Here is a 25,865-nt window from a genome sequence, read left to right on the forward strand (position 1 = left end):
AACATTGCTTTGGGGGGAACTGAGGTTCCCTTTGGACCTGACAATTGCTCTTCTCTTTCAGGAAATCCAAGTTTCAGCTTCTGGTGCACCGATGCTGCAAGTTACCATAGCCCAACCAGATCCTTCCAACATGTGTGTAGTTAGTTTAGACCATGCACAGAGCAGATAGAGGACTGTGTCCATCCCTTCACCCACCTTCAGCCCACCGAGGAGCATGCTGCAGCTCTGCCGTGGGGTGCGCCTTGCAATCATTTCCCTTCAGCTTCTCCTGAGAAATGTCAAAACGTTCATGCAAAAGCACACGTTCCCAGAGCATAAAAGGACTATATTCTGTTCTGAGACGGGCAGGAGCCTTAGTGGCCAGCTGGGGAAGGGGTATGCAGATACTGGGAAAGCCTCATCCTCGCAGAGCTAACCATGGCCCACATGCCCTCATCAGCACAGCAGGCAGCCCCAGCAGTGTACCCAGGAGGAGGAGGGATTGGATTCAGCAGCATCCAGTAAGCTGGGGGGCATCCACTGAGGTAGGTCTGGTCTCTTTAGGCCTGACTGCTACAGCCAGGACCCCAAGTCCCTTCATGTGCGGGTAGTGCAATTGGTTGCTAGAGGTATCCCTGTGGCCACTCAGCTTTAGGCTGCCACAGGCCCCTCTGCTCCCCTGACCAATAGGAATCCTCTCCAATGGTATTCCTAGCCCTAGCGGGAATCGGGTTTGACAGGGTGCCTGGCCCACTGTTTACACTACTCTCTGTCTGTTGGTGGTACTCCTACTCATTCTTTGCATGAGGAGAGGACTTGGTCACCAGTGTCCCTCCCCTCCCCCACGACCTGCTGGGATCCCTGTGAAGCCCACTAGGCTCTCTCCCTGGGCATTCCTCTGCTTCTGATTTTAAGATTTCTCTTCTCACTGAAACCTATGCAGGCAATCCGGGCTACAGCTGGCCTTGAGTTATTTGGCCACATTAGGGAATGCCACATGCTACCAGTGCCACACAGGCTCTGGGTTATCTGTTAACATCCAGCTCCACAGAGACCTCATGGTCCCAGTCTAACCCAGCAGAGGCACTGTGTTTATCCAAAGAATCCTACAGGGGCCTTGGGCCTCTGCAAAGTCCTCAGGAGTCCAGTCCTGGCCTGGATGTTTGTCAGGGCCAGGACGCCATTCTAGGGGCTGTCGTGCACCTACCTCACATCTCTGCTGCTACTGATGCCAGGTGAACGTCGTCATATTTCTATATGGCTCTCCGGCCACACATCCCTCTGTAGGGACATGGTCTCCTGTGCATACAGCAGACAGCTGTATGTGTTTATCCAAAATAATACATGTTTGCTCCCCCGCCCCCACACCAACTCTTCTAGAATAAAGTACCGCTGCCTCCCACTTACGCTCCCTTCTATGTATGGTACCATCCTTGGTCACCCCCGGTTGGCACTGTCACCCTTTCACCCAGTGGAGAGGTGAGCAAGGGTACGAGGAGGAGGGGACCCATGAGCTGGGAGTAAACAACAGAAAGCAGGAGGCAGCCTTGGCAACCCAGAGGAACCCTTTTCTGATTAGTCACAGCAAACAATGGGCTGTTTACTGGGATTTTCTGAGTTTGCTAATGAGAGGAGGAAATTCTTATTCACCCCACACCCTGGGTGAGGGAGGCCAAGGCTACAGGCTCACCTCCCAGTGAAGGAAGGGTCTTGCCAGCAGCTCTGGCCACCCAGAGGTGTAGAGACTTGGTCACCCACATTCCACCATTCATGGGAAACGGCTGCAACAGATTGGGCCTTCCAGGGCTGGGCTGTCACTCAGTGGCAGAGTGCCTGCTTTACCTTGAGGTAGGGAGTGGAGCAATTCCCAGTCAGAGCTCCAAACCCACAAAAAGGGACTGTCACTTGCCCTCTCTGGCTCCTGTATCACTCTAAGGGCTTTGGAAGTCCAGGGGCCCCTCCCTCTACTCCCCTCAGAGCTTTTCTCTAATACCTGCTCCGTGACCCTCCCAGCCATCAGGAAGGAGTCTTTAGAACAAGCACCAAAGACAGAGCCATAAAGGATCTGTAAGCTCCAGCATCTGCTGCCTTTGAAGAATTTTTCTTGAGCCGGTCTCATAGTGCTTAGGTTGACCTTGAACTCCTCATTGCAGCCAGGGAAAGCCTCTTGCCTCCACCTTCCAAGTGCTGGGATCACAGCTGTGTGCTTTTCACACCCTGTTTTACACAGTGCTGAGAACCAAACGCAGGGCTCTGTGCACGCCCCAGCCCTGCCTCTTTTGTGGAGATGCATCACTAGAACCAGGTTTGGCAAATTACTTTAATATACAGATACAAAATGACAAATAGAGATTCACAGCATTTACAAGAAATCAAATAACTATTTTTTTTTAAAACAACAACGACAACAAAAACCCTTCATTCAGCAAAAATGCACGTCTTGTACACAGGCCCAATTTCAGCATCAAAGCCGGCTCGCCATCTCAGGAGCAGCACTTGACTTACATGGACGACAGCACCGCAATGTGGATTAGTTATCACTAAAAGCACAGCCGAGAAGGTCGGTCAGCAAGTCACGCACAGTGGGCACCAATATGTACCCCCCCAAAAGGGACCAACTATTAAATTACAGAAGCGGCCCAAAGTACGTCCTAAACATAAATGGCAATGCCTAAGAGAACATAAAAGCAATAATGAAGTCATGGGATGGCTAAGCAAATTTACATACATACATTATATAAGCGGATTCTCCCCCTCTCTAAGACTAGCTAGAAGTTTCTACTTATTTTGTCCTAAGTCTTTCAACTCGCCTTTCCCTGGATCCTGAGAAGAAACAGTTTGTGGGCACACTGTACCCAGCATCCTGGCTTTAAGCTGCTGAAAGGCCCTGACTCATCCTTCTTGGCACTGGCCTGAGGGACACTTCTGCTGTTCCTATCCATGATGAAGCCACAATGCAGAAGCCATGCCCTGACTCCAGGAAACTCTGACTGCAACAGGACTGACCTGTCCTGAGAAACATCCAGGTGCAGATGTCCAGATGCACATACGCTGGATCCCTGGCGCTTAGAAAAGACGTCCATGCTGGATCCCTGGCGCTTAGAAAAGACGTCCACTGTGAACCCAATTTCAAATGAAATACATCTTTGCTTTGCATGTAACAACAGCAACGGAGGGTGTGGAATCGGTCTTGCATGGCTTGGATATTAAAAGGCACAGCATTTAGAAATGGCATTCCATAGTGGTGATGGGTCTCACTGCAGAAGCAGATCTGCCATGCAGAAACGAAAATCAGAACGGATGACGCATCTAAGGGGCGGAGTCTCTTGAGAGCCCCGACTAGCTGTCTGCCACTTTCTTTTACTTTTTGGGATAGAGCCTGGAATGTTCCTTCTTTCTCTAGACTTTCAAGTATTATTTACGATCACTTTTCACCTACCACATGGTGGTCATACCTATAGGTATAATCTAAACCAGGGAGGCCTTCAACTGTATTAGCAGAGCTAATTATGGACCTCTAAAGACAGAACAAATGAAATCATTAAAATTTAAGTCACCAATCTTTTTTGGCCCACTGAGGGAGAGGGAGGGAATGTTGTTCGTAAGCATCAGACACCGTTCCGGCAAGAGGCTCTTGGTTGCTTCTCTTTTTTTCCTTTCAAAGTAGAGCGCATGCCTTAAATCAAGAAGGAAGTTTGGAGAACTGAAAATAATACTCAAGGTCTTCCACTTTTTGTAGAACTCAGGTATTTGGTAATAAAATTCATATAGACATACAGATTTTTACAAAGTCAAAGGCCATTATAGCTTTTAAAAACACATTAATTTTCAAAATCACCCAGAAATCCCAAGTAAGACTCATCTGGGACAGACATTTGATCCAGCACTTCTCACACTGTATAAAATCGCCTGGGGCCAGCCCAGGTCTTGAATGTGACTCAATATAAACACATCCTGATGTTCGGGATTGTTAGGAGGTCTGTGGAGGTAGGTGGGAACCGGAAGTTAGGGCAGCTGGGAAATACATTAGGACTGGTCACAAACGTAATGTGTTACTTCTTCACTGTCATTAGTTGTAACAGCAAATGAAGCCTGCAGTGAAACTCAAGTTAAATCCTCAGGGAATGTGAACAGGACCAAAAGACGATCTTCACTTCCTTAAAGCAGTTCTCATATTAACAACACGACTGTTGAAACTGCTGTATATACACACTGTAGCAGAGAAAACACACCAAGTATAGCAATTTCCAAAATATATCATTATATCATTGCATTCTATTAGTAAAAAAACAAAAACAATCTGTCAGTTACATAAACGCAGCTAAGTTGATGCATCTATTCAAGGACTCTCTCTCTCTCTCTCTCTCTCTCTCTCTCTTTCTCTCTCTCCACACACACATACACACAAACACACACACACACACACACACACACACACACACACACACACACACACACACTCTGCGCACTGAACCACTTCACGATACACAGAAACAGCCGTGGGGCCACTGACCACGATCCCAGCATTGTTGCCTCTAAGTGAACATGCCCTGGGTGCACAGCAGTGGGGAGGCTAATCCCAGGTCCAGGGTCAAGGTTATTTGCTGTGAGGTCACTTGCTGCAGGCATAGCTCTAGATATGGGGGACAGGGTGGAGGAACTGTGCTGATGGACCAGTACCTCCGTCTCTAACACTGCAGACTTGCTTGTTCTCCAGCAAGAGCTGAGGAGAGAGGAGAGCCTTGCAGGAACAGCACACAAGAACAAGCTTGTCCAAAAGAACGCACAAGCTGCACAGTAGGACCCCTCCCGGCCAGCTCACTGTGTAGATTAAAATGTAGAACTAGTCTTCCTTAGATCTTGTTAAAAGGCGTTTTGATCAAACTCCACAATGTCAACAAAGGGAGGTTACTCCCTGTGGGTGTCAGCCCGTGTGGCCTTCGTTAAGAGACAGCGCTCTCGGAGCTAAGGAGTCATCAAAACCAATCTCCAGCTGGCACGGCCGGCCACTGCTGTTTCAGGGTCATGTGACAGAGGTGTCTCCACATCCCCGGGAAGCAGGACGTTTTTTGTCCCTTGTTGTCTCTGTGGAATGTCTGTGTCTTCATCATCATCATCTCACTGATGGAGAAATTGCAAATGTCTGTTGAAGATGCACAGGTGCACGTTATCGTGTTATCAAACTTGAAAGAATTTTCACATCGCCACTGCTTCTGCGAATGGCAGCGTCTTAGGTTGTGATGGGTGAGCAAGACATGACCTCTGCTTGAAGAGCTGAGAGGGACAAACGAGCTGGCAGTGCCCTTCCTTAGAGTCTGGAAAGCAGCACTGCCTTGAGGATGCTGTCATGCCCCACACTGCCAGGGCGACAGGTGCCTCCTGTCATCTCTCCCTAGCTTGTGAATAAGGAACCTTGCAAGATGAAACCTGCTACACCTTGGAGAACTGTGGGCACCTGCCCAGCAGCTCTAGCTCCTTCATTGTCTCTCTGACCCAAGTCATCCTATGGCTGTCAATGTCCTACCAATCTCTTGTCGATGAGTTCCTGAAGATCAAACACAGAAGCCATCCTTAATGTGGTTGCTCCTGAGGGACTGAAAGGCTCTTGGTACTGTCTGGAACTGCAGCAGGAATATGACCATGAGCGGCAAATTCGCAGGGCCACCGAGTCAGCAGTCTCCACGTAGAGAGAAGCCCTGGTCCCTACATCCCAGCCACCTGACATTGCAACTTGGCTTCCAGTGTGGGATAGAGCAGTGCTTCATGGCTTCCTCCTTTCCACAAGGGCACCAGGGCCTCTCAAAATCAAAGATGAGTCCAACTCCTCTTCATCATGGATTCCCAAAAGAAGTGTTCAGCACTGAGCAAGAGCCATCCCCGGACGTCACACTGAAGAGACAAAACCGGTCTTCCTTCCCAACAGTACTTCAGAGGCACACCCTGGGTAAGGCTCATTTCCTGAAGGGGGTGAGTTTGTGGAAGGTGTGCCAGAAGAGTGAAGGCTTCCTCTTGGGCTCGGCCAAGGCAAAGACCTGCTGCTGCGGGATGCTGGTAGGCACCGTGATGTGGCGCTGGTGAAGGGGTGGCAGGCTCTGGTGGGGTGGGGCCACAGGGCAGCTGCTGTAGCCTAACTCAGGAAGAACAGACAGACAGATTAGTCACTTAAAAGCCATATTAGGACTCAAAGTACTTAGCTGATTCCCAGAATCAAAAGGACATCAAGTAACTGTCCTAAGAAGCAAGACTTTTGCTGGGCATGGGCGGCGCACGCCTTTAATCCCAGCACTAGGGAGGCAGAACCAGGCAGATGTCTGTGAGTTTGAGGCCAGCCTGGTCTCCAGAGTGAGTTCCAGGACAGTCAGTGCTGTTACACAGAGAAACTCTGTCGTGAAAGAAACAAAAAAGAAACAAGACTTTCAGATACCCTGGATGGGGCCACCAAGGGTTACCTCATGAAGCCTACCCAAAACGTCACAGGAAGGAAGCCCTGGGATGAAGCGGATCACCTTCCACTATAAGGGGGGCGGGGGTCAGTGAAGAATCAGAACTGGGCTCCTGGTGTAGAGTGGAAGTAGAGACATGCTCAAACCAAGGCCCGGAACCAACACTCCCGTTGCCTACACACTACTCCACACTTAGTGACCATGAGTATTTGGAGGGAAACTCTTTGGTTTCTCTGTGCCTTAGGTCCCTACTCTAAAATGGGAGTAACAGTCCCAGGAAGTTAGGAAAACAAATGAGGTAACATTGACACTCTCTACCCTGGGGAGACATTGAGTGTGAGCACTAGGACCCTGATGTGGCCTGGCCAAGAATGCTTCAGTGTCACAGCCAAGTTACTCTAGTGTGTACAGAGCGGGGAGGCACTCTAGAGGAAGCCCAGTGTCTTCTCATCTACCGATGCACTGAATGTCGAGACCTCACCTCACCGGTACAGTCATGCTGCGGAATATTACTTTAACTAGGCAAAGATGTGATACATTTGTTTATGCTGCAGAATATTACTTTAACTGTGCAAAGGTGTGTTACATTTGTTTATGTTGCCTTTGTTTAATCATGTAAAGATGTGTGGCTGTGTCACCTTGCCTGCCTAAGGCATCTGATTGGTCTAATAAAGAGTTGAATGGCCAATAGCTAGGCAGAGAGAGGGACAGGTGGAGCTGGCAGGCAGAGAGAATGAATAGGAGGAGAACTCTAGGCTTGAAAAGAGAAGAGAGGAGAGAATGAGGGAGAAAGAAAGGGAGATGCCCTGGGCCAGTCAGGCAGCCACAAGCCAGACAGGAGAAGCAGTGAAAGTAAGTTATACAGAAGGAAGAAAGGTAATGAGCCCTGAGGCAAAAGGTAGATAAAGAGAAACAGGTTAATTTAAGTTAAAAGAGCTAGCCGGAAATGAGCCTAAGCTAGGCCAAGCATTCACAACTAATAATAAGTCTCTGTGACATGATTTGGGAGCTAGTTGATGGCACCAAAGAAAAAGCCTGGTACATTTTGGTGCCCAGCATGGGGCCTGAATTTCCACATAGGGCCTGAAAAAAAGAAAAAATAAATAAATAAAAAGAAAAACAAACAAACAAACAGATATGGCTCCTTTAAGAGGCTCTGCCATACTGGTACACTAAGTAGAAACAGTGTGCTGGGTAGGGACACCTGCCATAGCATGGGCACTGGTATCCCAGAGCTGGGGCAACTGAATGCAGCTCCCAGTTTAAAAAAATGTGGTTGTCAGGGCTGGAGAAATGGCTCAGAGGTTAAGAGCACTGGTTGCTCTTCCAGAGGTCCTGAGTTCAATTCCCAGCACACATGGTGGCTCACAACCACCTGTAATGAGGTGGTGCCCTCTTCTGGCCTGCAGGAACACATGCAGACAGAACACTGTATACATAATAAATAAGTAAATCTTAAAACAAAAAAACCAAAAACGTGGTTGTCCCCCAGGCCCGTGGGTATAGAGCTCATCTCTCATGGACCTGAGGAGCAGGGCAAAAACAGCCACCAGAGCCTCTGGTGGAAGGCCTAGCTACTTGCACAAAGCACATCAGCAGTTTAAAGTTTGGCTTATGCATCAGAAAACACCGTAATTTCATAGCTGCAGGCACTTAGTAAAGCAGGTTCAGATGGGGAAAAACTCTAAACAGGTTACAGTGTGTTTAAAAATGTGCGTAGGCTTAAGAAAGAAATGAAAATGGATACAGTCATAGAAAAAAGTAAATAGTTTATAAATAACAAAGTCTTTAAAGAAAGAGTAAAGCAATATAAAGGAAAAAAGCCATGTAAAGATGAAAAATACACAGTCAGTCTGGATCCTGTATGTTGTTGTGTTAACTTTTAATTTTTTGAATACCAATGAGCGAACAACAGCTGCTGTGAGACATGGGATTGCAAGGATTGCTGAATTAAACCAGCCTAGATGCTTTAGGAATGCCTAAACTTTAAAATGGAAGTAAAAAATGTATCATATTGGGGAAGAAGTTATGCTTTTGTTTCTACAGAAAACAAAAGGCTGTGGATTCCTTCAAGGTTAATAGTGATCAGGTTTGATTGGGGGAGACTTCCTGAAAATCTTGACTACAGACATAAAGAAATAAACCTAGAAAAACTAGGTGACATATATTTGACCTGTTCAAACATAAAACAAACAAACAAAAAAATCATCTTTGGCTGGCTTGTGTACAATGCATAGTCCATACTTGTGTTAATGCAGAAATGTATGTTACCTTTGAAAGTTCATGTGTTTTCAGAGCAAGGGGTCCAGACACCAATAAAAATGGGTGACCCAGGTGATCCAGCCTCTCAGAATGCCTCTGTTGCAGTTTCCTCAGAGTTCTGCATCCAGAATAGCTTCAAGGCTGCTGGCTGAGATGGTCCAGCCTCACAGACTATTCTAGCCAGGACTGCTGATAAGCCTTGTGCTTTCCCACTGCACAGAGACTGGACAACAAATGTTATAACTAGCTTTCTTAGGACTTGACCATTATTTCAATTTTCTCAGTGTCTCCTAAAGATGCCTTCACCCTCAGACAACAGGAAGCAGTCTAGAGAATACAATGCCCATATTCAAGAGGTGGGGTGGGTGGTTTTTGGTTATAGGATGGGTTATGGATGTTTGTCATCGTTTAGGAGGAAATAGGAATATAAAATAATAAGACAACTATTAAACTCAAATATTTTATATTGGTATGGATTTTGGTATTTTGATACAAATTTAAAGTTATTTTTGTTATACTGTATGTATGTTTCTACTCTTGTTTGGGGTATTGTGCTTATGCAGCTCATTTAAAAATGTAATGTATAAGCCAGGCAGTGGTGGTGCATGCCTTTAATCCCAGCACTTGGGAGGCAGAGCCAGGCGGATCTCTGTGAGTTCAAGGCCAGCCTGGCCTACAGAGTGAGATCCAGGACAGGCACCAAAACTACAGAGAAACCCTGTCTCGAAAAAACCAACCAACCAACCAAACAAACAACAACAAAAAAAGAGTAATGTATAATTAAAAACTATAGGTTAGTTAGTCATCTATAATAATCAAACTTGTAGTCATATTAGGTATGTTTTCAAGGTTAAACATATATTTAGATAGATAGATGGTCTTCAAACACTTCAAAGACTTACAGAATATGGCATTTAAGATGCTTAATAACCTAAGGCTTTTCATGACAGTAAGACACATCTGTTCCTGGCAGCACCAATTTACTTCAGAGAAGATGATGGGCATCAAAGAACCTCCATATGGAGTTTGCTTTCACTGTGGCCAAATTAGCCATGTGGGCAAGAAACTGCTGTACAAACTGGACAAGCAGGACACAAATAACAATGACTGTCAAAGTTTGCCAAAACGAAGCAGGACAGTTCTTCAAAATTCCTGCTTTGTAGTAAAGTCTGCCAGACCTTCTGCAGGACACACAGGAAAGCAACTACTGAACTTCGCGAAGACTAGGCAAGACAGTCCTCCAAAAGTTCTGCTTCATAGAAAGGTCTACCAGATATTCTAGGCCTGCAGGCTGAAGGTAGATTCTGCAACGTTGCAGAGGAACCTTGGGTGACTGTCCAGGCAGCTAGCTGTCTGTCATTTCTATAGCTTTTGGAAGTGGCTTGCACTGCACTTTCTGTTTACTTGGATAATATTACATCCTTCTGGAACCTTTGATGGAGTTGAAGACTAGACAGTTATAATTGCAGTTTTCCTTAGTTATGATAGAAGGTAAATTAGGTACAGAGCTTTGTGCTCATCAACATGGAATAGGTAACAGAGTGATTTCTCTGAATTTGCCAAATGCAAATGGATTGGCTATTGTAAATGTAATTCTTGATAATTAATCTTGTTGTATATAGCTTTACTACATTAAAGTTAAAACCCTTCCTTTTTATTTAGACAAAAAGGGGGAAATGTCATGGAATATTACGTTAGGCAAAAGAGTGTTACATTTGTTTATGCTGCATTTGTTTAATCATGTAAAGATGTGTTGCATTTGTTCCACCTTGTCCACCTTGCCTGCCTAAGGCATTTGATTGGTCTAAAAAAGAGCTGAATGGCCATTAGCTAGGCAGAGAGAGAGAGATAGGCAGCGCTGGCAGGCAGAGAGAATAAATAGGAGGAGAAATCTAGGCTTGAAGAGAGAAGAAGAGAAGAGAGTATGAGGGAGAAATAGAGGGAGACACCTGGGGCCAGCCAGCCAACCAGGAGAAGCAGTGAAAGTAAGATAGATATACAGAAGGAAGAAAGGTAAAAGGCCTTGAGGCAAAAAGTAGATAAAGAGAAACAGGTTAATTTAAGTTAAAAGAGCTACCAGAAATGAGCCTAAGCTAGGCTGAGCATTCATAACTAGTACCAAGTCTCTGTGTCATGATTTGGGAGTTGGTTGGTAGCCCAAAAGAAAAAACCTGGTACACAGTCACCTATAGCTGGCCAGCATTTTGTTGTTGGCGATTCCTCCTCAAACCAAAGACGCGGGGGTTTACTTGATTGGTGGTCCAGTGGTACCAGAATCATCCCCCAGGGACATGAGGAACAGAGGGCACAGGCAGGACTCGTCTTGAAGGCCTCTGCTGCTATTGGAGGTATTTCATGCCCCTGCATCCAAACCTGAATACTCTCCACCTGCCTGTCAATCTGGGTCTGTTCCTTGAATGTCCCTGGCTTTTCCTCTCACCCAGTGCTGGGAAAAGAGTCTCTATGGACACTGCCTCCATATCATCACAAAATCTACAGGAAGGAGACGAAGCCTTCACCAACCTTACCTTTAGATTTCCCATGTCCGGCCTTCTGAGCATTCAACATGGCGAGTTTCTTTTGATTTTCTGGGATTTCCATTCCTGGGTTTGGAAACAGATGTGATCTATACTCAGAACCTTGGAAAACTTTTTCAGAACAAACTATGTACCACATACATCAGTTCTGAGGTGCTCTCTACAGACTAGAGCAAAGAACCCTGAGAGGTGAGGAAAAGGATGGGTGCCAGGAGTGTCACCAGAGGCCTCACAATGACCTCTGAACCCAAGTGTTTTACAGAGCGATATGAGGTGCTATTGTCATGAGACACAGACCCTTGGTGTCTGAACACAGACACTCCCAGGTCAATGTCCACACGGGAGTCACTCTAACTGCAGGTTTAAAGCATGATGCTCTGGGAAGAGAGCCCAAGGCAAAGAGGCCCAGGGCTGCTGCTCACATGTGCCCAGAGCTCTGTGGGTCGGGATTCTCCTTGCCTGAAGCCTCGGATTGGGACTCTGCACCCTGGCTCTGCAATGGGGACAGAAATGCTATTCACATAGGGTGGGCTGACTACATGAAAATGAGCTGTACCAGGAAAGAGGGCAGAGACCAACAGCAGAGGAGCAGCAGCTGGGGCTGGCATTACTGCTTCTCCTGAGGTGAGAGGTGGGACATAGAAGTGGGAGGTGAGGAGCCATGTTCCACTGTGGCAGAGCCACACTACCTCTGCAGCTTGAGGTGACCCTGGTCTCTATTTTGAACCTACCCTCTACCTTGATTGGCGCTGCTTCCCTGGCTTTATGCAGTCACATACCCAATGTCTGTCTAGCAGAGCCTCCTTCCCACACCATACCCAGATACAGAGATTGGTGCCGTGCTCCAGGCAGAGCTGAAGACCTATCTTCACTGGGCCCCAGCCACAGGAGTCCACAAAACAAAGGACACACACAAGCTGAAGAACAGAATTGAAAGTGTTTAGGGTGCCTGTGGTCATCATGAACCCTCAGGGAAAGGAGCGCAAGCCTTCCGACTCAGGCCCTTCTAGCCACACCAGACAGTGTGGGCAACTGAGTAAGCTGGGAGCTGGGGACTCCATCATTTCCCATTTTAGCAACTACCTGCACACTTCTGAGAAGGATTTCGTGATAAGCCTATTGCAACAGCGTCTGATGGTCAGCAGCCAATGCACGGCAGCTACGGGTTCCGGTTTTCTTGAGTCTAAAGGACAGCCACACAGAGTGTGGGAGCTGCATGCCCTCACTCTGGTCTGAGCTCTGGAAGTCTCTGAAGAAATTCTTACTTTTAATGGCAAGACAGCCTGTGGGATTTCTAAATGCTCTCAACACAGGACCCCAGGACACTTTCTACTTCCAACAGCAGAATCTATGGCCAAGTTGGAAGCTGGTGGCTTGACAGAGGAGACATAGGGACCAACCTTAAAGCCCCTTGGGCTCTGTAACAGCAGGGCAATACTTGCCCAGATGTATGATCCTTGAGATCTGGGCAACACTGCCACTTCTCACCCATCTTCTCCCTGGGCACCACAGCTCACATTTGACAGTGTGTGCTCACAATCCCAATCCCTGTGGGTGGCTCTGGAACTTGGGCATAGTAACTGTGAGTGTTGTGTGGGTTAATGCCAAATGGTAGCTTCCTTTTCACAAGATTATGCAATAAAAAGGTCGGCAGAAGTTGGGATGACAAACCAAAGTACAGGTTAAGTTTCCCTTACCTGAAATGTGTGGAACCAGGACATGCTACACTTTCAATTCTCTAATATTTTCACATAGACAATAATACATAAGGTCTCTTAGTGCTGAGACCAAAGTCTAAACACAGGATTCAGTTGTTTCACAGATACCTTCTACACAGCCTGAAAGTAATTCCAAAGTGTACTTTTGGGGCATCTGCATTTTCACTGGGTCCCTCACATGATTAAGTTATGGGATTTTCCACATCGACACTCAGAGAGATTGTGATTTGGGGATCATAGATGCTCATTCTGTACACGTATACAACCGAATATCAGCAGCATGAGTTCACTCTGGTATGCGGTACAGGTTCTATGGATGCCACAGATGGGAAAAAGCAGAGGAGGAACTGGAATTGACCCAGGCAGAGCGGCGAATTTACAGTGTTTTGCAGCAGTGCTGATAAAGGAAGGGGAAGTCTTGACAATCACCTGGCATTTCTGGGCTAAGAAGACGACTGCTCTGGAGTGTACCAAGAGTGCATGCTGTACAAGTCTGAAGTCCTGAGTTCAAATCCCCCGTGCTCATGTAAAAAGCTGGTGTACTCATGTGTGCACCTGCAATCCCAATGCTGTGGGGGATGGAGACAGGAGGATTGCCAGGTCTTGCCGGCTGCCAGCCTAGCTCCAGTTTAGTAAGACACATTGCGAGTGAAAGAGGCAGAGAGTGACACAGGAGGTCACTAGATGTCCTCTTCTGCCCTCTACAGGCTCTCCAGGAACAAATACACCACACACATCCCCACAGCCAGCATCAATGAATAAGTAAGTGAAGAAAATAAAGAGAGGGGCTGGAGAGATGGCTCGGAGGTTAAGAGCACTGCTTGTTCTTCCAGAGGTCCTGAGTTCAATTCCCAGCACCCACATGTCAGCTTATAACCATCTGTAATGAGATCTGGTGCCCTCTTCTGGCCTGCAGGCATACGTGCAGACAGAACACTGTATACATAATAAATTAAAAAATCTTAAAAAAAAAAAAAAAGTAAGAAAGAAAGAAAGAAAATAAAGAGAATCATCTGATGTGTCTACTGGTTGGGTGAGGGGGTTGTGTGCCACCACCATATGGTCAGTCCCTGGGACCACACCAAGCTGGGCCTTCTGTAAAGTGTGAATAAAGGTAACAAGCACACCCTAGGAGGCTAGGGGCCATCTGTAAAGTGTGAACAGTGGTAACAAGCACACCCTAGGGGGTTAGGGGCCATCTGTAAAATGTGAACAATGGTAAAAAGGACACCCTAGGGGGTTGGGGGCTGTCTGTAAAGTGTGAACAATGGTAAAAAGGACACCCTAGGGGGTTAGGGGCTGTCTGTAAAGTGTGAATAAAGGTAACAAGCACACCCTAGGAGGTTAGGGGCCGTCTCTACCATTGCTCCCCACACCGCATGCCTGCAGCCCCATCCACAGATCTGGTTCTTGAGGGAGCGACTGAGCAGAAGAGGCCAGTGGTGGAGGAGGCGAGGGGACTCACCCATCTGCTGGTCCTCCTGCACCCGCTGCCTCTCGTCTGCACAGGCCTGCAGCCACCTGGCCTTGTCTTCTTGCTTTCTGGCACAAAACAGATGCACCTCATCTGTGGTTTTGCTGACCAACTTGAAGGCGTTCCGCATGCTGAGGTTCCAGTCTTTGTCCCGCCCATCCTCCACATCCACAAGCTCCACCTCGTCCATGTCCATGCGGCCCTTGTAGTAGAGCATGTCCCTGCGTAGCAGGTCCTTCTTACAGGACACCAGCTGGTGGTCGAATAGGAAGAAGATCCGCTGCTGGCTCTTGCCCTGCCTGGTGATTTTGGTCAGTTCCCCCGAATGAATCAGCTCGGAGCTTCGGTCTAGAATGTCCAGGCCCTAAGAGAACGCAATTACACTGTGAGTTTTCTTTTATTCTTTTTTTTTTTTTTTAAAGATTTAATTTATGTATTATGTATACAGTGTTCTGCCTGCATGTACACCTGCAGGCCAGAAGAGGGCACCAGATCTCATTATAGATGGTTGTGAGTCACCATGTGGTTGCCGGGAATTTGAACTCAGGACCTCTGGAAGAAACAGCCAGTGCTCTGAACCACTGAGCCATCTCTCCAGCCCCCGCTGTGAGTTTTCAAGACCAAACTGTTTCCAGTAAGAGAGACACAGAAGGGGCCTCTGATATAGTCTTTCTAGAATATTCCAGTTCCCTAAGACCAGGCATTGCTGTCCAACACACAGGCAGGTAGGGCTTCTAAGGCCATTCAGATCCTGACTTCCTGGGTCCCTTGTCCTGAAATATCTCTTTGCTGCTCTTTATTTCCTATCTCTGTTACTTGAAGTTGTCTTCCTGATCTATAAAACAAACATGCTACAGTAGTGGAATCCACAAAACATCTGTAGTGGGAGCTAATGAAGACCGACTCGTCAGAATAAGGGAGAAGCAGAGGTTTCGCTGACGGGGACATGGTATGACTGACTCTTAGGGCTCCCGAGTCAGGTGTATACCCACTCCCTGGAGGAGCGAGCTTAGGTTCCTGGGAACAAAAGGCCAGGCTGCCAGTGAGAAACCGATGTGAGCTGATAGGAGATTTGTAATTACTGTGGCCCCTCAGCATGAGATTTGTCCTCAATTAGTAAATTCTAATGAAATGATCTACTGTTTATTTCCAATGTTAGATCACAACATTCTAAATGTTAGAACCTAAGGTTGGAAAGAAAACCTCCCCTGTATCTAGAGTAGATGATGCCAACATCACCCTAACAAATTTGGTATGAAGCTGGCCTTCAGTCAAATTTTTTCATTTTCCTTTAATCCCAATAGATACACAGCATGTTTTGGAGGCAAAAGTGCTTGACTCTAAAATATTTCTTCTATTTCCTTTCCTGGAGCAATTCTGTGCCCCAGATTCTTCACTTAAAAAACAAGGGGTCAGACAGCGATGATGGCAGAGGTATGTTCATCAGACAGCCATGGCAGAGGTATGTTCATCAGACAGCCATGGCAGAGGTATGTTCATCAGACAGCCATGGCAGAGGTATGTTCATCAGACAGCGATGCAGAGGTACGTTCATCAGACAGCGATGCAGAGGTATGATGTGCATCAGACAGCGATGCAGAGGTACGTTCATCAGACAGCGATGGCTCCCGAGGAAGAGCATTTCTCTTCAGCTGTCCCTGCTCTCATTAACTTCAGCCCATTTCTTTCCTTCTCACCCCACACCTTCTCAGGCCAGGAAAACCAGTTCTGACAGCTGGTGGATGTGGGTGAACCTTACCTGGTTCAGCAGCAATCTGAATGGCAGCACCAGCTTGTTCTGAACTACTGTGGTTCAGTGCAGGTGACCAGCACAGACTACGTAGCCTGCTGGATTCCTGGGTTGGAATCCAGCTCTGCCACTCTCTAGCTATGTGGCCTTGGATAAGGTACCTACACCTTTCAGGGCCTTTCCTCCATCCCCTGGGTTAAATAGGTGCCTACTTCTAAGGATTATTGAGAGGATTCACTGAATTCATAAATGTAATTAGTGGTGAACACAGTAGGGGCAATGCAAACCGTGTGTGTGTGTGTGTGTGTGTGTGTGTGTGTGTGTGTGTGTGTGTAAGTATACCCATTGGGCCATTACTATGGGCCCTATCAAGTAGGGTTAGTTGTACTATTACATAACAATCATGTAGCCTAAAAAGTAATATTTTCCTCCTTAACTTAATGACGATAAAAGGCAATCTGCTTAGATCATACAGGATTCAAATGTGTCACCCTGACTCAAGTCCCCATGCTCCTCCCACTGTGTTCTATGACTGTGGGAACTGTGCCCTTGCTTTGGTGGAGCTGGCTCTCCATGTCAGGGGGACCAGACGCTAAGCAATATATTAATGACTTTTAATAACTTTTTTTTTTTAAACTGGGTGGTAGCGGTGCACACCTTTAATCCCAGCACCCAGGAGGCAGAGGCAGGTGGATTCTGTGAGTTTGAGGCCAGCCTGGTCTACAGAGTTCTAGGACAGCCAGGTTTACAGAGAGGAAACCCTGTCTTGAAACCCAATCCCCCCCCCCGCCCCCCAAAAAAGAAGAAAAAGAAAAACAAAACAAACAAAAACCCGAATTGATTGTCTTTATTTATTTATTTTGTGTGTGTGTGCACAAGTATATGTGTGCAGGTGTGGGTGTGTCAGTTCCCATGTGGAGGCTGGAGGACAACTTGGAGGGTTCGGTTCTCTCCTTCTACTGTGTGGGCCCTGGGGATTAAACTCATTTTTTTTGGGCACCTTTATTCTCTAAGCTATCCCACCTACTCAGACCCTATTTCTCTGTAGGCACTGTATAAAAGTAAGAGACTTGACTTTGACACTCATCCAAATTCCTCCAAATGCACAGACCGTTATCAGTACATCTACCACTAAAGCCAGAACATCCAGAACACAGAATGCTGAAGTGTGCTGTCACTGGGTCCAAGGTGCAGGAGCCGGGAGCCACACTGTGCATGAGTGAGTGCCACTCACCTCCCAGCCTACGATGGACACCTGCCAGCGGGCAATCTTGTCAATGCTCTCCAGCTTGCGCTTGCGTTCATTGATCAAGCAGGCCACATTCTTCATGGCCTCATAAGCTGCCTTGATATTGTTGTAATCGCTGCAAAACAGGAAGTTCATCTTAACCGTAAGACATGCAACTCATAAGCGAGAACTGACAAAATAATGCGCTCTGTCCCCGGTTTGTATGCTAATAGTCTAGACAGGGCATTGAGCAAGAGCCATTGTTCCCGATGAATAGACCACAGTCTGCACAGGTTAAGTGAGCTGAGAGGACACGATTCACAATTCTTCTGGAATAAGAATGTTGTCATTCATTTCCCAGAAATCACCATGAATGAAAGTAGATGCCACAGAAACCAACTCTGAATTATTTTCGTTAGTACGGAGAACTGTCTTCATTTCTGCTTTGATTTCAACACACCCAGTTCTGCTATGTAAAGCTGCTTAAAAAACCTAGCTGTTGTGAGAGTAACTACCTGCATGAAGTCTCAGCTTCTCCTTGTTTAGGAAGGGACGTGAGAGGCCATGAGTATTAATAAAGTATGATGGTCTTCCAGCAGCCCCCCAGCCCATGCCTCTAAAACTGTTAAGTTCTGAAAACCCTAAAATCAAAATCCTCATTTGCACAGAGGCCAGGACACAGTGTGTCTAGTGTAAGAAAGCGTTACACTCAGGTTTTGCTCAGCAGAAGTGATGTAGGGATGTAAAACCAGTAATCTGGTTTACAGGCTGGATTGCTTGGGCTCACGTTAGGACACAGCTGGGAGCCTGTTGGACTGAGTTAGAACCCTCTTGAACAGCCTTGAGAACAGAAGCTTTGAACAGAACACAGGAGAACTGGACTCCTGGGAAGTCTGCAGGATTGTCCACAGAGCAGGTCCTGCCCTCAGAGAGAGGCCTGTTCTCGGGGCAGAACAAACAAAACCAACATGCTGTGGAACTGCCCAAGATGCAGGAGGCCCCCAAAGAAATGGGACGATGCTTTTGCTAAAAGCCCCCTGAAAGCGGCAGAATCTAAGGGGCTTTGTTGTTGCTTCATTTTTCTAGAATCTTTTCTCCCCCATTCTACTTTAATAAAAAAACCAAAGAGTCTTGATGTCATTCTCTTTTGAACATTTCCAAAGCTGGTTCTGTGCACACTTGTCATCCCAGCACATGAGAAGCCTGGGCAGGAGGATGGAGAGCTTGAGGTTAGCCTGGGCTACATAATGAGTCCTGTCCTGAAACACACACACACACACACACACAAATTGGAACAAGTGTGATAGTGCATGCCTATAATCCTAGCACTCGGGGGATATAGGCAGGAGGATTTCTGCAAGTTCAGAGCCAGCTAGGATCACCTTAACAGTACCTTTCCTCCAAAACAAACAAACAAACAAATAAGTAAATAAAGTTTGGAAAATAATCAAAATCTGCAAATGCTCATAGGAAAAAATGTCCTCCAAAGAGAAAAGTCAGGCAGCTGAGATGGTTCAGTGAGTGGAGGTATTTGCTATGCAAGCCTGTGACTTGAGTTCAGTCCCTGGAACCCAGGTAAAGAGGGAAGGGAGAACTGACTCCACAGAGTTGCCCTCCAACCTCCACATGTGTGCTGTGGCATGCAGGTCGCACCCCTATGATAAAATAGTAAGAACATTTTAAAGGGTGAAGCCCCCTCTTACGGAGTGTGTGTGTGTGGTGGTCACAGCTGCCCACCTTGGAAAGCATTGCACTGCCACTCCATGTTTCCAGAAGGCTTTGCTTCGCTTCTCAGCTCTCTTACTTATTTTCCCCAAGTCACGACTACCATGCCTTTCATTTGTTATTTTTTAAAGAACCTCTACAAATTGAGGTTCTCTTGACTTCCTTCTTTTTCTCCACTAAGCTCTTCTGATTTCCATATCTGAGACAGATCCTACACAGTTGTCTTTCTCTTTCATCCATTTCAATAAGCCTCTTCCTCCTTATTCCTTTGGTACACCCTGACTAGGTCTGTTCAGTAGCCCACCCCCTTCTCTACCTTTTGATCCTAACCCTGTCTCTGCCCAGGAGCTCAGCAAGGACAGAGGTGAGGCACTTTCCAAGCTCTCCAGGCGGAGACCCTACCCCTTATCCAGATTCGGCACATCCTCCTACATTCCTCTATCCAGTTTCATTTCACTAGATTGCAGTTACCCATTGTCAACTGCATTAAACATGAAATGGAAAACCCCAGAAATAATTCACAAGTTGAAATTACAATAATACACTGTTGGAATTGTTCTTTTAGTAGTTACTGTTAATCTCTTATAGTATCTTATTCGTAAATTTATCTTCTTTTTGAGACAGAACTGTACTCTGTAGTTTAGGCTATCCTAAAACACTCTATGTAGCCCAGGCTGGCCTTGAACCAACAGCAATCCTCTTGCTTTAGTTTTCCAAAGTGATGGAATTACAGGTATAAACCACGATGACCAGCTTTTTTATCTTTTTATAGGTGTGTATGCATCAGAAAAACACTGTGTACACACACACACACACACACACACACACACACATACATGTAGAGATGCAGTTCTGTCCATAGTTTCAGGAATTCCCTGCGATCTAAAAGCAGATCCCCTAGGAATAAAGTGGACCACTATAGTCCTATCTGTCTCTTTCTTTTAAAAATTAAAAACCGATTTACTACTAAATAACTACAAAAGGATATTCACATAATATTTTAAATTATACCAGATAATAACTAAGAGAAAATCCCTGTGCAGACAGGTGTGATGTGCTTGCCTATAACCCTAGCACCAAGGAAACAGACAGGATCATGATGAACTTGGGCTATATTTCAAGACCCATCTCAAAAAATCCAAATGCAAAACTAAATCTAACAGTAACAACAACAAAACCAACCCTCACCAAATCTCCATGTACTCACAAAACCAGCTTCAGAAGTCTTTTGTTTTTCTATTTCTGGATGTCACAGAGTGTCGTCACATACCTTGTTACAGTGATAAACACTGTAAACTTCTGAGAACCTCTTCCACGAAGTTCAATGGCAGAGTAGCAATGCTACCACACCAGCACCAGCACCAGCTGTCCCTGCCACTCCCGAAGCACCAGGCTGGCTGGTGCTCAGTCTCGTGGTCCCTGGGCGGCCCTCGGCTTACCTGTGCTCCTGTGTGGTGTACTTGAGCAGCTCGGCCAGCTGCAGCGGGTATTTACAGATCTTCTGCACCGGTGTGAGGAGGAAGCCATCCAAGGCAATGTCAATCATCTGCTGGAGCAGGCGGCAGGCCTCAAAGAAGTGCCGGTACCTGCTCTGCTTCATGAGGTTGGACAGCTCCACACATGCACCTGGGTGGTTGTTGCAGTACTCGGAGTAGATGGCAAAGCCCTCTTGCTGGAAGGGAAGGCAGTCCCATCAGTCAGCGGCTCTGAGCCATCTCTGAGGATATTCCTGGAGAAGAGGGAGGGCCGGCCAAGACCCCAGGGGCAATCCATGCTTGGCAGTGGCTTTCATGGCTGGTCAGTAGGAAGATCATTTATGGGTGGTGGATAACTGGGTTCTCTTTTAAGGGTGGGTAGAGGGATGGGAGACCCTATGCTCTGAGGCCTGGCTCTCCATCCTGGTCCCCTTCCTTCCAACTCTGGCTTGGAGTTACCACGTGCTGCCGGCACACGGCCTAACCCTTGGGCCTGGCTTCCCCGTGGTACCCCTTCTCCAACTGCAGGGCCCCTGCCTACTTCCCTTCCCGCAGACATCGCATTCTGAGGTGCAGCTGCACTGCTGCCCCTTCAGGCTGCCTGCTCTCCCAAAGAGCTCCAGGTTCGGAGCTACCCTCTCTCCTCTGTCCATTGTTCCTCAAGACTGGGTGGACACTGCTTCCAAAGCCCAGTCACTGGGTTCAAGTCCACATCCCTGGCCACACCACCTTCCCTCCAGCTTCAGCTGCTGGGCCATGCACTCACAGCTGCCCTTCCTTCCTGCTTCCTCCTCCCCGCCATGCAGGCTCGGCTGAACTTAAATGTAGCAGGCAGGTCTCCTACCAACCCAACCCCCCCTCTGCGATTTCCCCACCCCCACCCCTGCCAACTCTATGACACAGGTGCTGGAGACCACTGCTCCTTCTTTGCTGGCACAACCAGCCTTGCCAGGCTTCCCTTGACAATACCCCTTTTAGCAAGTCTTCCTTTTCTTGGCTTCCGGGCCATCACCCGACAGGGCTGACCATGCCGTGAGAGCAGTAAGACCCTCCTGTAATCGAAGCCACTCACCTGCCCGCTCTTGCCCTGCCTTGGCTCACTCACCTCCAAAGCCTCTCCTGAGCTCCTTTCTCACCCACTGGCCTAGGCTGCTCTGGCCACACAGGACTTCAGGGTTTCAAAGATGCCTGGGTACCCAGGGACCCGTTCCTGCCTGCTTTCCTATGGAACCACCATGCTCAGCAGTTGGAGGTCTAGCCACCCCTCCAGCTCTAGCCCCCTGCCTCTAGAAAACGACGGGGTCCAGCACCCAGGAAGTGAGGGGATATGGCTACCACTGTTAGCACTACTTGCACTATTCTCTACGTACAGAAATAAAATCTCCAAAATCTTTCATTGCAGTTACAGTCAATCTAAATAGTAAGAACCAATAACTCAGGTCACCAGAGGAACTCTGAGATTGTGTTACCATCTGCCTATGAGCATGTGACCTTGGATCACTCACTCTCTGGGGAAGAAAACTCCTGTCTACCTAAAGGCGGCCCATGAGCCAACGGAAGAAACCTCTGGGGCGTTTTGGTGGAGGCATCTTTCTATGCTATTGTCTGACCGGATGTGATCAAGGGAGGGCCAGTGACGTACGTGCTGAAGAAAGCAGGATCCTATTTCACTTAAGTGAGGTTCCTCTTTGTTGTACTGTTTCTCAAGGTCTTTCAGAAACTTTCTTTGGAATTTGTAAATGTCTTCAATGTTTCCAAAAATAGTGGCTAGCTGCGCAACCGTGAACATTCCCGTATGCTTACGACACTGTCGGATATAGCCCTGCAAAATACAAAAGCAAACAGTTTTATTTGTTCAGAGATATTTGAACAATGCAGTTTGTTGTTGTTGTTTCTGTTTGTGTTTTGGCCCAGTGCCATGGTCTTGGGCTGAATTTTATTTTTAGGATAGGATCTCACTATGTAGCTCAGGCTGGTCTCAAACTTGCAATCCTCCTGACATAAACTCCTGTGTGATGGGATGACAGGGATGTGGCACTATTCCCAAGCCAGAGTAGATTTTAATTAGAGAAAATTATTTTTATCTCTGAGGGGCCCTGATGAGACAATCATACGTCTACAACTACAATTCACCATAAATATTTTGAAAACAAAACCAAAGTGAAAAGTTTCATATGGCTGGATTTCAAGCTTCCAGAAGTGAGCTTCAAATGGCAGAGTTTAAAAGTTCACATTGCCAGCTGGGCGGTGGTGGTGCATGCCTTTAATCCCAGCACTTGGGAGACAGAGCCAGGTGGATCTCTGTGAGTTCGAGGCCAACTTGGTCTACAGAGCGAGATCCAGGACAGGCACTAAAACTACACAGAGAAACCCTGTCTCAAATTCACATTGCCACTGTGTGTGCTATGTGTATGCACATTCATGTTTGTGGGGGTACATGTGCGTTCATAATTGTATGACGGTCAGCGGACAACCTTTTTGTTTGAGATGAAGTCCTTACTGGCCTGGAACTCTCCAAGTAGACTAGGCTGGCTGATCCAAGAGCCCCAGGGAGCCACCTGTCTCCACCTACCCACGGCCGGGATTACAGATGTGAGCCCATGTCTGGCTTCATATTGCCTCATTTCCTAGATTCCAATTTTCCAGGCCAGGGAGGTGGGGGACGTCAGTGTATGAAGGCTTGCTGTCAAGCTTGATAACCTTAGCCAATGTGTGGTTTTGGTCTATGAAATCACAGCAAAGATCCAAGAACATCCACACCGAGGACTCCGTCATCACCTGATTTCATTATATAGCACGAGCCCTTGCTTCTTTAATCTCAGTCCTTCTAAGAGGGATAACTACTTCTTCTCTGTGCACATCATCAGGGCTGTGCTCTGGCTTGGGACAGTTAGTGGCACAGGATGGAAAGGCCACAAATGCACATAACCTCCAGAGTAGCATCACATGCTTAAACAGAATAAACAGACCATTTAGTAGTTACTAAACCACTGCCTTCTTCACGTGCGTGGTGAAACGTGTGTACATGCGTGTGTTGTACATGAGTGTGTGGGAAGGCTTGTCCATTCAGGTCCATATGACTGCAATCACCCCTCCACTTTTTTTTTTTTGGAGACAGGACCTCTCACTAAACCTGGGGCTTGCAGTTTGGGCTAGACTGGTTGGCCAGAGAGGCCCTGGGACCTGTCCCTGTGCTGGGGTTACAGACTCATGCTGCCACACCCAGCTTTTGATGTGGATGCTGGTTCGTTCACGATGGAACAGGCTGTGCTGACTTGAGCCTGTCTCTAGCCCTGAGTGAGCACAGCTGAATGAGCAGTGCTGACATCATCAGAGCGACACAGCTCACCTGATCCAAAAACTGAAAACCAGCTTAGAGGAAGCAGCCTTCCAGCCTGGCATCTACTAATGGTCAGTTCCCCGAAACCAGGACGAGACTACTGAGTAACAGCTGGACATGGTGGCCAGTGCCCATAATCCCAGGAATCACTACACAGTCACACCCTGTCTCCCCGACTCCTCCCCTAGAAAGAGTGTACCAATTATCATTGAAAAGACCATGGCAACATCACCGACGTTGATGTGGGGACCACATTCTGTGTGGAAATGACTCGGCACCTTGCCTGAGAATCTGAGGGGATGCATGGGGTTGGAGGAGGTGGCAACCCCTGACTGCCACTTACCTCACAGATGTCCTTGAGGTGCTTGATGTACACGCGCTCGGTGTTCATGATCTCCTGGATGACGTTGGTGCGCATCTGCTGCTGGCTCTCAGGATGCTTGTGGCGGGCCTTGCTGGTGTCCTCATCCTGCTCTTCCCCATGGGAGCTGCTACAGCTCTCCGGCAACTCCTCCTGATTGACTCGAAGCTGCAGGCCACACACAGGAGGCAGGCGGCTTACGGAAGAGGAAGCCGTAGCAGAGGCAAGGCAAACACCTCCCTGGCTTCTGCTCTCTGTGCAGAGCTATCAAGTCATGGTGCCCAGGGGCAGTAGCAATGCCAAGTGGCTTGTTTGCTTTCGTTAAGATTCTCACTATGACCGCCTTATTTCCCACAGGTCTGGCTTATGCGTGGTATTAAACACAACAACAGAAGAACTGGGCCCGGGTGAAGACTGAGATCTGTCTCAAACTCCTCTGCGGTCCCCCTCCCACCAACACCCCTGGAAAACACAGAGGGCCAAACTTACCCTAACAAAGCTTGCAGGGAACCAGGCCTCTTTATCTTCATTCCGGCCCCACCACCAATCCTTGTTAGAGGCTTCCAGGACCTGGATAACATCCCCAGCCTTGAAGCCCAGTTCCTGGTCATCCATGGTCACATGGTCCCACAGTGCTTCTGCATAGACCACGCTGCCATCGCTGATGAGCTGGAATGGAGACGGGAGAGCATGCTTAGCCATCCAGCAATGTGGGCAGGCGGAAAGGAGCCTCACGTTAGGTGTGCCTTCTCAGGGCCACCTGACATCTACTCTCTGTCTGGAAAGACTCGTGCTGTCCCGGTAAACTGGTTATATAAAATCAACTGAGGAAAACAGAATCAGGTAGATGTATGTGACCTGCTCTTAAAGGGAAACTCAGATCAACTTTAAAAAGACGTCTATACGTGCTGGGTGTGGTGGCACATGTGTGTGATCCCAGCATGTAGGAGTTTGAGGCAGGAGGATCACAAGTCCAAGGCTAGTCTGGGTCATTACAGCAAGAGTGTCTCAGAAAACAAAGATATATGGAACCCCTTGACTGACAATGGGGTCACATCATGATAAGTAAGTCAAACAATACATGTGCTTACTACCCCAGTCACCATAAGTCAGTGCTTAGCCTTTTGTAGTGTAGCCCAGAACACTCTTACAAGCCCATCATCTCAGAGGAAGTACATCCCATAACAAGTGCTGAGTATCACCTAAGTCACTGAGCACTGTATTGAAAGGGAAAGAGAACAGAATGGTCATCCTAAATTCAGGGTAGTAGGAAAACAACACCCGACTGGAAATGTGAAACACATGCTTAATTCTGGCTCTGCCATTTGCTAGTAAATGAGTTCACTTTTTTTCTCTGCAGTGTTGGGACTAGAACCCAGAGCCTTGTGCACTCTATGACTGAACTATCTTGCTCTTATGTAACTAAGATAGGGAGGGTCTCCATAAGCTGTCCAGGGAGGCCTTGAACTTTTGAGCTTCCTGCCTCAGTTTTCAGAGTAGTTGGCATCACAAGCACACAACACCAGGCTCAGTCCTCACCTCAGGGTGTTTGTTAAAATGCAGACAAGGGTTT

The 25,865-nt window shown here is 47.3% G+C and overlaps 1 protein-coding gene across 2 annotated transcripts in view; it reads right to left on the bottom strand.

Moving 5' to 3' along the window:
- Positions 1-4,828: 4,828 nt before the first annotated feature.
- Positions 4,829-25,865, bottom strand: part of Spata13 (spermatogenesis associated 13) — an 82,074-nt gene continuing 61,037 nt past the window's right edge. For both annotated transcript variants that reach the window (XM_059273531.1, XM_059273532.1), the window contains 8 exons: positions 24,782-24,961; positions 24,275-24,460; positions 22,234-22,413; positions 20,556-20,788; positions 17,398-17,527; positions 14,405-14,777; positions 11,213-11,287; positions 4,829-6,106 (listed from right to left, as the gene is read on the bottom strand). In XM_059273531.1, coding sequence (XP_059129514.1) covers positions 5,931-6,106; positions 11,213-11,287; positions 14,405-14,777; positions 17,398-17,527; positions 20,556-20,788; positions 22,234-22,413; positions 24,275-24,460; positions 24,782-24,961 — 1,533 coding nt within the window. In that variant the 3' untranslated portion in view covers positions 4,829-5,930. The remainder of the gene's footprint in view (positions 6,107-11,212; positions 11,288-14,404; positions 14,778-17,397; positions 17,528-20,555; positions 20,789-22,233; positions 22,414-24,274; positions 24,461-24,781; positions 24,962-25,865) is intronic.

Source organism: Peromyscus eremicus, chromosome 9, assembly GCF_949786415.1.
Source record: "Peromyscus eremicus chromosome 9, PerEre_H2_v1, whole genome shotgun sequence".
Taxonomy (NCBI): Eukaryota; Metazoa; Chordata; class Mammalia; order Rodentia; family Cricetidae; genus Peromyscus; species Peromyscus eremicus.